Source organism: Vulpes vulpes, chromosome X (genome assembly GCF_048418805.1).
Source record: "Vulpes vulpes isolate BD-2025 chromosome X, VulVul3, whole genome shotgun sequence".
In the NCBI taxonomy this organism is placed as follows: domain Eukaryota; kingdom Metazoa; phylum Chordata; class Mammalia; order Carnivora; family Canidae; genus Vulpes; species Vulpes vulpes.
Genome location: NC_132796.1, coordinates 30,893,773 through 30,906,356, shown reverse-complemented (window position 1 = coordinate 30,906,356; position 12,584 = coordinate 30,893,773). Strand labels below are relative to the sequence as shown.

General features: G+C 36.7%; 1 protein-coding gene across 1 annotated transcript in view; it reads right to left on the bottom strand.

The window, feature by feature from the left end:
* CFAP47 (cilia and flagella associated protein 47) overlaps positions 1-12,584 on the bottom strand; it is a 503,092-nt gene that overhangs the window by 450,096 nt on the left and 40,412 nt on the right. The window contains exons 11-13 of the mRNA XM_072744557.1: positions 9,913-10,065; positions 9,062-9,245; positions 8,868-8,964 (exon numbers count right to left, since the gene is read on the bottom strand). Coding sequence (XP_072600658.1) covers positions 8,868-8,964; positions 9,062-9,245; positions 9,913-10,065 — 434 coding nt within the window. The remainder of the gene's footprint in view (positions 1-8,867; positions 8,965-9,061; positions 9,246-9,912; positions 10,066-12,584) is intronic.

Below are 12,584 nucleotides of genomic sequence, written 5' to 3'. Positions count from 1 at the left end.
TGTGGACTACAGTGTATGTTCCAGAGCCAAATGGATCATCTGCATCCTAAAATAGATTATTTAAATAGTAAACAAAGCCTTAAAACAAACAAAAAAAGCCTTAAAACATAGTACTCAAAATGCCCATAAAACAAAATTACTCATCATACCAAGACTGAGATGACAGAGATGCTGAAATTGCTTGACATGGTTTTAAAGAAGCTATTATAAAAACAACCAAATAAGCAATTATGAATACTCTTGAAATAAGTAGAAAAAGTGTTTCAGCAAAGAAAGAGAATATCCAATGGAGAACTAAATAGAAACTCTAAGATTAAAAAATATAGTAAACAAAATAGAAACCTCTTGGGTATGCTCATTAACAGAATGAAAGGACAGAAGAAAAAGCTGGTGAACCTGAAGAAATATCAATAGAATTTATCCAATCTGAAAAACAAAAATAAAACAGATTAAAAAAATTAAAAGTCTCAGAGACCCACGGAACAAAAACAAACTGTCTAAAATTCACGTAAATGGAGCTCCAGCATAAGAAAGTGTGTGTGTGTGTGTGTGTGTGTACGCATGTGTATGTGGTAGGGAATGGAAAAATATTTTGAAATAAATAATAGCTAAAATATGCCCAAATGTAGCAAAAAAAAAAAAAGAGTAAACCTTCACATTCTAGAAGCTCAGTGAAACTCAAACAGAACAAATCCAAAGAAAACCATGCCCAGATTTTTGAAAACTTTTGAGAACTAAACATAAACTTTTGAAAGTAAAAATAAAGAATGTAAAATATCATTCCATAGTCTTGGTGTAATAACATTATTATCAAATGTAAATGATACAAATGTACCAATTAAAAACAGAGATTGTAAGAATGGATGAAAAAGTACTATATGCTGCCCACAGGAAACTTACTTCAAATGCAATGACATAGAGAAGTCAAAAGTAGAAACAAGTAAAAAGATACAATGTGCAAAGACTAAACAAAAGAAAGCTTTGATAGCTAGATCAATCAGACAAACTACATTTCAGAGCAAATAAAATTACATGGGACAAAGAGGGATATTATATAATGATAAAAGAGACCAAAAAGACATAACAGTCTTTAATGTGTATGTACCAAACAAGGGAGCTTCAAAATACATGAAGCAAAACTGACAGAATTAAAAGGAGAAATAAAAAAATCTACAATTACACTTTGGGAATTCAATCACCTTTGTCAATAACTGACAGACTGTCTAGACAAAAAAAAAAAAGAAAGAAAGAAAAAGCAGTAAGGATTTAGTGGAAATAAATACCATTAACTAATTGGAATATAATCGACATTTAAAGAACACTCCATCCAACAATAGCAGAATACGTCTTCTCAAGTCATATGAACCTTCAACGAAAGAGACCACATCCAAAATCACACTTAACAAATCTTTAAAATTTTTATAAAGACTTGAATACATACATGTGTGTGTTCTGGCCAAATGGAATCAAACTAGAAAACAAAAGAAGAAAGAAAACAGAAAAATCCTGGAATTTAAGTAACACACTTCTAAATAACTCATGAGCCAAGGAGAATGTTTCAAGGAAATAGTAACCCTTGACCCTTAGACAATAGGAGTTTGAGATTCATGGATACACTTATATGCACCTCCCCCCAACCCCACCAATAAACATGTATTTTATATTGTGATTTAAAAGTAAGATAGAATAGCAAGTCTCTTGCCTGATCGAGACATTCCTCACCCCACTACCTGTTCACTGAGGTCTTGAAATGAGGAGCACAAAGGAACTGGCTCCGAGGAGGGATTCTCACCAAAGCAGCAGGGCCCTTCACTAGCAGTAGTTGATCAAGGACTGAATGATAACCCATCCCTTCCCCTGGATCAAGGGGTCTGGGGGAACATGGACGTGTGTTGGCAGGGGGGATGGCGGCAGGTCAGGATAGCACCAGGGTGAAGTCCAAAGTGTACAATAGAGGCGGCACTGTACATGGTGCTGAAAGTTCTTCTAGGTAAGAAGATAATACTATCAGGTAACTCGCCCCTCAACACTTGCCAGCATTTCCTGAAAGCAGAAACTGTGTTAGAACCCCATAAAAGGGGTCAGGAAGAGTAAGTGACCTACAGAAATGGATAAAAGTGCTCTGCCTTCCCTGGTTCACTGCATTCCCCCAGACTCCACTTGGAAGAAGGCTTCCCACATTCCTGGGTAGAGGAGTAAGAAGCAGGTGTCACTCCAGGATGCAGCTTTGCTAACTTCAAGTGGGGACAAGGAGATGTGGAGTGCCTCATTCTACTACTGTCTTGTATAGTAAATGTATTCTCCCTTTCTTGTGATTTTTCTCTTTTTTTAAAGATTTTATTTATTTATTCAAGAGAGACAGAGCAAGAGTCAAGGAGAAAGAGAGAAAGGGAGAAGCAAACTCTCTGCTGAGCAAGGAACCTTATGCAGGGCTCGATCCCAGGACCCTGAGATCATGACCTGAGTTGAAGGCAGATGCTCAACCAACTGAGCCACCCAGGTACCCCCGGACTTTTTAAAAAGATTTTATTTATTCACGAGAGACACACACAGAGAGAGAGAGAGAGAGAGAGGCAGAGACACAGGCAGAAGGAGAAGCAGGCTCCATGCAGGGAGACTAATGTGGGACTCGATCCTGGGTCTTCAGGATCACACTCTGGGCCAAAGGTGGCGCTAAACCGCTGAGCCACCCAGGCTGCCCCTGATTTCTTAAAGATTATTTATTTATTCATGAGAGACACAGAAAGAGGCAGAGACATAGGCAGAAGAGGGAGCCTGATGTGGGACTCAATCCCAGGACCCTAGGATCACAACCTGAGCCAAAGGCAGATGCTCAACTACTGAGCCACCCAGGTGCCCCAGTACCCCATGATTTTCTTAATAATGTTTTCTTTTCTCTAGCTTACTTTAAGAATACAGTATATAGTACATATAACATACAAACTATATGTTAACCCATTATTTATATTATCAGTAAGTCTTCTGGTTAACAGTAGGCTATTAGTAGTTAACTTCTGAGGGAGTCAAAAGTTATACACAGGGATCCCTGGGTGGCGCAGTGGTTTGGCGCCTGCCTTTGGCCCAGGGCGCGATCCTGGAGACCCGGGATCGAATCCCACATCAGGCTCCCGGTGCATGGAGCCTGCTTCTCCCTCCGCCTGTGTCTCTGCCTCTCTCTCTCTCTCTGTGACTATCATAAATAAATAAAAAATTAAAAAAAAAAAAAAAAAGTTATACACAGATTTTCAACCACATGGTGAAGAGTGTTGGTACCACTAATCTCCATGTTATTCAAGAGTCAACTGTATATTGAGCTAAAAGAAAATGAAAATATATAAGAATATATGAGATATAGCTAAGGTACTGTTTAGTGAGAAATATATAGCTCTAAATGATTATATTAGAAAAAAAGAAGGGTATAAATCAATAATTTAAGCTTCTATCTCAAGAAATTAGAAAAAAGATAAATCCCAATAAAAATCCAAAGCAAATAGAAGGAAATGACAAACATAAGAAGTGATTAAAATTAAAAACAGAAAAACTATGGAGAAAAATAAATTAAACCAAATGCTGGTTCTTTGAAATGACCAATAAAATTGATAAACCTCTACTGAGACTGAGAAAGGAAAATAACAAGAAAAATAAAAATTCTCAATATTGAAAAAAAAGAGGCTCTATCACTAAAGATGTTTCTGATCCAGACATTAAAGGGATAATTTGGGAATTCTGCAAACAATTCTATACACATAAATGGGATGTCCTTATGGAGGTGATGGATTCCAGAAAAAACACAAACTACCAAAATTCTACCAAAATGGTGTAGATCATTTGAATAGCTCTACAATTATTAAAGAATTTGAATTTGTAAGTAAATATCCTCTGAGGGGCACCTGGGTGGCTCCATCAGTTAACCATCTGCCTCCAACTCAGGTCATTATCCCAGGGTCCTAGGATCAACCCCGGTGTAGGGCTCCCTGTTCAGCGGGGAACCTGCTTCTCCCTCTTCCTCTGCCACTCCCTTGTTTATGCTCTCTCTCTCTCTCAAATAAATAAATAAAATCTTTTTTAAAAATCCTCTGAGGGCAGCCCCAGTGGCTCAGCGGTTTAGCGCAGCCTTCAGCCCAGGGCCTCATCCTGGAGACCCAGGATCGAGTCCCACATCGGGCTCCCTGCATGGAGCCTGCTTCTCCCTCTGCCTGTGTCTCTGCATCTCTCTCTCTCTTCCTCTGTGTTTCTCATGAATAAATAAAATCTTTTTTAAAAAATAATAAAATAAAAATAATAAAAATCCTCTAAAAAATGAACTCTCCTTTCCCAGATGTTTTCTCCAAAGAACTCTTAACAATTCAAAAACAATATAATTCTACATAATTTCTTTCAGAATATAGTAAAGGAATGAAAACTTCCTAAGTCTCTGAACACAGTCTATAAGGCCAACTCTAAGGCCAAAACAAATATAGTAAAAACAAACTTTAAAAAAGCAAAAATGCAGACTAGTATGTTTTATGAAAACAGATATATAATTCCAGATTCTGATTTAACAATACTGTGAGGTTGACATAAAGGAAGTTGGGCAAAAAGCTGAGACAAATACTGTAGGGAAAAATACAGGTTGTAAAAGAGTAATAGAAAGAGAAATTGAGATAGAAATTGTAGGTAGGGGGCACCTGGGTGGCTCAGTAGGTCAAGCAACTGACTCCTGCTTTCAGCTCAGGTGGTGATCTCAGGGTCATGAGATGGAGCCCCAAGTTGGGCTCCGTGCTCAGTGTGGAATCTGTTTGAGATTCCCTCTCTCTCTCCCTGTGCCCCTCCTCCTGCCCATACTCTCCAAATGAACGAATCAACGAACGAACGAATGAATAAATAAATGAATAAATAAATAAAATCTTTTTTAAAAAGTATGATTAGATTCAAATCTAATTTCAAATCTACTCCTTTCCACGAAATATTGAGCAATTTAATCAAGGCTTATCACTTCTCTAGGCTTCTTTTTACTCATCTCTAAAATGACAATAATAGCAATTACCTTATAAGTTGCTTACTTCATTTGAAGTTGCTTACATCATGATTAAATAAGATCATGTTTATACATTGTTCAACATAATGCTTGGCTTATAAGTGGTAACTAAAACCAAAGTGATTGGATATTTGCTGATGAAGCAAACAATACTCTTTGCACAACATCCAATGTAACCTAGACTCTAACAGTTTTCACAAATTGATTCAATTAATCTCTAAGTCCTCTATTGTGTCTCTTGACAATTACCTTTTTTTTTTTGAGAGAGAGAGAGAGAAAGAAAGAGAGGGAATGGGGGAAGGGCAGAGAGAAAAGGAGAGAAAGAATCTGAAGGAGGCTCCAAGCCCAGTGTGGAGCCTGATATGGTGCTCAATCTCACAACCCTGAGATCATGACCTGAGCCCAAATCAAGAGTTGGATGCTGAACCAACTGAGCCACCCAGAGGGACCCACCTTAATTTTTTAAAATATAAATACAGAGCAAAATTTTCTGAAACTGTAATCTTGACAGTACCAGTCCCTGCTCCGTGCAGAGGCTCAAAAAACACTTTCAAGGTATAAAAATAAGAGTGTTACAAAATTCCCACCATCAGAGTTGCTGACCTTGTAAACTCACCCAAGGGCCCTTTCCCCAGAGAAAGGGTCATTATTAACAAAATCAGGACACCAGGTGAAGAAGAGAGAGAAGCTGGTGGAGGAGACACTGGACACACTGTCTTCTAACTTTGTTCCTTTTGAATGTCTATAGATTTGCTTATCTGGTTAATCAGTTACCACTTTGGAAGACACAAAGCATTTACCACCCAATAATGAAAGGTAAGTCCCTGGGTCTATAAAGCCCAATACCTGTCATGTGCCTGGCACTAAAGAAAGGCACAGTAAACGATGTTTAACCTGAAATGAACTGCATACACAACCCCAGACAGGCAAGGAACTAATGAGTTCCCAGTCTGGCACGCCCAGGGGCCTCACTGTCACTATGTAGCAGGGAGGTTTGGCTCCAGTGCTATTACAGCACTGAGTTCTATTTCCCATTCAGAACCCTCTGTGAATTATAGGAAATTCCAACTCTTTTTACCAGTCCATGTCACCTGCTTTTCTCAGAGTCAGATCCTGTTTTGGGCATTTCCCACGGAACTCACTGATCTGAGATTTGACCACTAACCAGTCATAATAAGCCATCATCAACCAGAAATTTAAGTACTTCTTATTTGTTGCCTCTGACCTTGCACCTCTTTGGCTATCACCTTTAGCCTGGATAATAAAAGAAATGGTATTTGATGTTTTGTGTACTGGGTTCTCCCTAGAGGGAGAATCAGCACATTCATACCAATTAATCATGGTCTACCCAGATCTCCCTCAGGGCCACTCTAACCCTACCTACAATGAAATGCAAACTTCTTCTTCAGACTATTATAGACTATTATTTAACCATAATCATTCTTTAATAGGCTTGGTGAAAATGACCTAGGAAGGGACACTGTTCAAAACCTCTCCAAAGGGAATTGTCACTTGTTTCTTAACTCTTGCCTAGGGATGTTGTCAAAATAATAATTACCTCAATGGCAAACATTTAGAGAAGGTCAGCATCATGACCTGAGCTTTCAATACTGATTAGGGCAAGCAAGAGATCCAGAAGCAAAACACACAAAGTGGGTCTTAATAAGATCTGATTCAGGGATGCCTGGGTTGCTCAGTGGTTTGGCATCTGCCTTCCACCCAGGGCATGATCCTGGAGTCCCAGGATCAAGTCCCACATTGGGCTCCCTGCATGGAGCCTGCTTCTCTCTCTCTCTCTCTCTCTCTCTGCCTGTGTCTCTGCCTCTCTCTCTCTCTCTGTGTCTCATGAGTAAATAAATAAAATCTTAAAAAAAAAAAAAGATCTGATTCATATCCATAACAGCCAAAGCAATCTTGAAAAAGGCAAATTTGGAGGATTTACACTTAACCAATTTCAAAACTTACTCTAAAGGTACAGTATCAAAAACAGTTATAGACCTGTCATAAGGATAGACATACAGATCAATGGAATAGAAGTGAGACTCTAGAAATAAATGCTGATACATATAGTTGATTGATTTTCAGCAAGAGTGCTAAGGCAATTCAATGAGGAATGATAGTATTTTCAACAAATGGTGCTAGAACAATTGAATATCCCCATAAAACAATATGAATTTAGGCTCTTAACTCACAATATAAAAATTAACCCAAAAGGAGTTGTAGTCCTAAATATAAAATTATAAACATTTTAGAAGAAAACAAGAGAAAATATTTGTGACATTGAGTTAGCTACAGATTTCTTGGGTATGAAATCAAAAGCATGATCTATAAAAGAAAAAAATTATAATAAAAATTTTTAATTGATAAATTCAATTTATTTCTTTTAAAGATTTCATTTATTTATCTGAAAGAGGGAGAAAAAGGGAGAGAGAAAAAACATAAGCGGTGGGCAGCAGCAGAAGGAAAGGGAGAAGCAGACTCCATGGAGTAGAGAGCCCAGTGTGGGGCTTGATACCAGGACCTGAGCCAAAGGTAGATGCTTAACTGACTGAGCCAACCAGGTAGCCCAAATTACATTTTGCTTAAAGTAAAAACTTCTGTGCTTTAAACAACACTATTTGAAAACAAAACAAACAAAAAAAAACACTAAAAAAAAAAGCCACAGACTTTGGAAATCATATATCTGATAAAAAGACTTGTATCCAGGATATATAAACAATACTTACAACTCTACAATAAGAAGGCAAATATTCAAATTAAAAATTGGGCTAAGAATTTGAAAAACACTCCTCCAAAGGAGATGTACATCTATTTAAATGAATGAAAATAGGGGTGCCTGGATGTCTCAGTCAGTTAAGCGTCTGCTCAGGTTGTGACCCCAGGGTCTTAGGATAGAGCCCCATGTCAGGACTCCCCTGCTCAGCAGGGAGTATGCTTCTCCCTCTGCTCCTCCCCCTGCTTGTGTTCTCTCTCTCCCCTTCTCTCTCTCTCTCTCTCTCTCTCTCTCTCTCTCTCTCTCTCTCAAATAAATAAATAAAATCTTTTTTAAAATGCATGAAAATATATTCTACATCCTAGTCACAAGGAAAATGCAAATCAAAACCACAGTGAGAACATTTCACACCACCAAGATGGCTATGATCAAAAAAGAGAAAAAAATAACATATGTTGGTGAGAATGTGGAGTAACTTTAACCCTGGCGCACTATTGGTGGGATTGTAACTTGGTGCACTTTGGAAAGTTTTTGGCACTTTCTTTAAATGTTAGAAATCTAACATACAACTCAGCAATTCCACTCCTAGCAATCTAACCAAAAGAAAGGAAAACATATGTTCACTCAAAGAATTGTATATGAACATTTATAGCAACATTATTCACAATAGCCTCAAACTGAAAACAGCTCATGTCCATCAACTGGTAAATGGATAAACAAAATGTGGTATTCCCATAAAATGAAGTGCTATTTAGACATAAAAAGGAACAAAATATTTATACCTATTTATACCTATTGGATAAACCTCAAAAACATTATGCTAAGTAAAAGCCTCAATATAAGAAAGACTACATATTATATGATTCCTTTTATTCAGAAGAGGCAAATCCAAAATGAGAGAACATTCATTAATGGTTGCCTGGGGCTAAGGGTGGGATTTGAGAGTAAATGCATATGGTCCTGAGGGTGATGGCAACATTCTAAAATTGAATTATGATTATGGTTGCATAATCCCTTAAGTTTACTAAAGTTCAGTGACTTCCATACTTTAAACAGGTCAATTTTATGGAATAGAAACTATACTTCAATAAATCCGTTAAAAAACAAAGGCTATAATAGCTTTTTATAGATGCTTACCAACAATTACTTGATGAATTTGCTTTGGTGTCAGAATCAAGCTGCAATCATGTTTTTCATGGGGTGTGAATGGATCTGATTTAAGTCCTTTGAGAACCTGTGGGAAAATATTACTCCAAAATTAATTTTTAATATTAGCAAAAGATATTTTAAGAATTTTTATGGCTTAATGAAATGTAAAATATTGTACATGCCTTTCTTCTCAGAGCCTTTGTCTCCTTGGATTCTATACTTCTGGTATTTAGCAACTTGTTAGGTTTGATCCGACACTGTGAAGATAATTCCTCTTCTATTTCCGTTTCTGAGAGTGAGGGTGACTTTAGACCTGATGCTGGCTGTAATCCTATGTCTATATCATTATATGAATACATGCATTCCCTATTGAAATCATAATAATAACGAATTGAGGCCAAGAGTTTTAGAAAATACACAGGCAAATCCCAACATTGCCCATAGCACGTGATGCTGTGCTACCACTTACAAGAATGATGCACTAATCTGCATAAAACTGCCTTCTGCTGAGAAGACCTCATTCTCAAAGACCTCACCAAGGAAGTCATTCCCACCCCACCACACCCAAGGACAGTTCACAATCGATGGCTGATAGAGAACACAAAAGACAAGCCCCTAAAAAAAAAAAAAAAAAAAGGACAAGCCCCTTTGGCTCAATGCAGGAACTTCTATGTGGGATAATTTATGCTTCAAGAGACTCTAAGCATCAGGCTGAGTGTAAGCGTTATCTGAAACACATCATTTCTCAGTTCCCTCCCCTGCCGTATCCTGCTTTCCTCCTCTTGGTTCTCCTAAAAAAACACTGTGCTAGAATCCCTGTCTCAAGAATTGCTTCTGGGGAAACCCAGTATAAGACATTCCCAAACCAAAAGTAAGGAGGAAATAACTGCAGTTAAAATAGTACAAGGTTTTGCCATTTTCCCATATGAAAAGGTCATTTAAACCACTAAAAAGAAACTAAGGAGTAAAGAAGAAAATCTTGCTCTCCAGGCACCATGATCTGTTTCATACTGTTTGAGGAAGTGAACTTTACCTCTCTGCTTGTTTCTGCAGGCGCACACTTCTTAGATGCTTAATGTATCCTGCATAATAGTTTCCATGAATTTGCTTTTTAATTCTTTCAGATTTAGTATACGCAAAATCAGGATCCACATAGTTATATCTTGGAATCTTTGTGAAAATCGTCCTACAAGATGTGCAAGTTACATTAATATTTATATATTTGCATTTATTCAATCAGTCTCTATTGAGTGTCTCCTATGCAAGGGGCTAAGCACAGAATGGTGAATAGGGCAGGTCATAGTCCTTACCCTCAAATCCTCTTACATAGTGAAACATCAATACATATAGAACTAGAATAATTCCTAATTTTCTTCTTAACCTAATTAGAGAAAATTCTTAAGGTCACAGGACTTCAATGGTGCCTACCCTAAAACTACTCTTGAGGAATGAGTCAAGTAAGCAATTTGGAGAGTTCTAGATTTACATGTGGGACTAGATCTGAATCTGATTAGTGTTTCCTAAGAGTTAATTACTTTTAGATTATTGTAATCAAAATTAGGAAAATGCATATAATCATAAATCCTTTTATTAAGCATATTAATTTTTTAATATCTCAAAGCTTATGCAATTAACCATCAATGGTAAATCCATAGAGAGAAATCAATCCATAAATGAATTACAACTGCTTTACATCTCATGTTCACTCATCTAAATTCATACTCTTCCTTTCACTCACCATATATTTTCCATAAAAACAAAATGTATAATAATTATTCACATCTTCTGACCTTGGTCTGTCTCAATTCTCATCAAATGTTATCAATAATTAAGATTCTCACCCTCAATAATTAACTCAAGTATAAACCTAATAGCCACACAGTCAAATGAAATATATTTCCCCCTGTTCTTAACAAGCCCTCAATGATAACAGTAACATAATTTTAACTGAACGACAGTCTTTAAGAGAGTTAGGCAATGAGGCACCTGGGTGACTCAGTGGTCTGCCTTTGGCTCAGGGCATGATCCTGGGATCCTGGGATGGAGTCCCACATCAGGCTCCCTGAAGGGAACCTGTTTCTCCTTCTGCCTACGTCTCTACCTCTCTCTGTGTGTCTCTCATGAATAAATAATAAAATCTTTTTAAAAAGAGAGAGTTAGGCAATAAAAGAGAAATAAATGATTTGCTATTCAAAGAGAGTTGTTGAAAAGACCCCCAAGAACCAAAGCAAATCTTGAGAAGAATAAACCTCGAGGTATCACAATTTCAGATTTCAAGATATACTACAAAGCTACAATAATCAAGACAATATGGTACTGGCAAAAAAAATAGAGGGCCGAGAAATAAATCCATGCTCATACAGTCAATTAATCTTCCTCAAAGGAGGCAAGAACATTCGATGAGGAAAAGATAGTCTCTTCAATAAATGGTGCTGGGAAAACAGGACAGCTACATGCAAAAGAATGAAATTGGACCACTTTCTTAGACCATACACACACAAAAAAACTCAACATGGATTTAAAATTTAAACATGAGACTTGAAGCCATAAAACTCCTAAAAGAAAACATAGGCAATAATCTCTTTGACATCAATCTTAGCAATATTTTTCAAGATATATCTCCTCAGGTAAGGGAAACAAAAGTAAAAATAAACTATTTGCACCAAACTAAAAAGCTTTTGCACAGTGAAGGAAACCATCAACAAAATGAAAAGGCAACCTACTGAATGGGAGAAGATATTTGCAAATGGTATTTCCAATGAAAGGTTAATATCCAAAATATATAAAGAACTTAAACAACTCAACACACAAAAAAATAATAATAATCCAATTTAAAAATGGGCAGATGACTGGAATAGACATTTTTCCAGAAAAAGACATAGAGATGGCCAACAGACTCATGAAAATGTGTTCAACATCACTAATCATGAGGGAAATAAAAATAAAAACCACAATGAGGTGTCATCTTAGATATTTCAGGATCCTAGTATTAAAAAGACAAAAGATAACAAGTGTTAATGAGGATGTGGAAAAAAGGGAACTGTCCTTCAGTGTTGGTGTGAAGGTAGATTAGTACAACCACTGTGGAAAATGGTATGGAAGTTCCTTAATAAATTAAAAACAGAAACACACACAGAAGACAGACAATAAGAAGAAATAAAAAAACATTCAAATCAGTAAGGAAGAAGTAAAACTTTCACTATTTGCAGGTGACATGATATTAAATATAGAAAACCTGAAAGACTTCACCAAAAAATTGCTAGAATTGATACATATATTGAGCAAAATCACAGAACACAAAATCAATGTATGGAAATCTGTTGCATTTTTATAAACCAATAATGAAGCAGCAGAAAGAGAAATTAAGAAAACAATTCCATTTGCAATTATACCCAAAATAATAAGATACCTAGGAATAAGTCTAATCAAAGAGGTGAAAGACTTGTAGTCTGAAAACTATAAAACACTGATGAAAGAAATTGAAGATGACACTAAGAAATGTAAAGACACTCTATGCTCAAGGATTGGGAGAACAAATATTGTTAAAATGCTTATACTACCCAAAGCGATCAACACATTTAATGCAATCCCTAGCAAAATATCAACAGCATTTTTCACAGAACTAGAACAAATAATTCTAAACTTTGTATGGAACCAAAAAAGACCTTGAATAGCCAAAGCAATCTTGAAAAAGAAAAGCAAAGC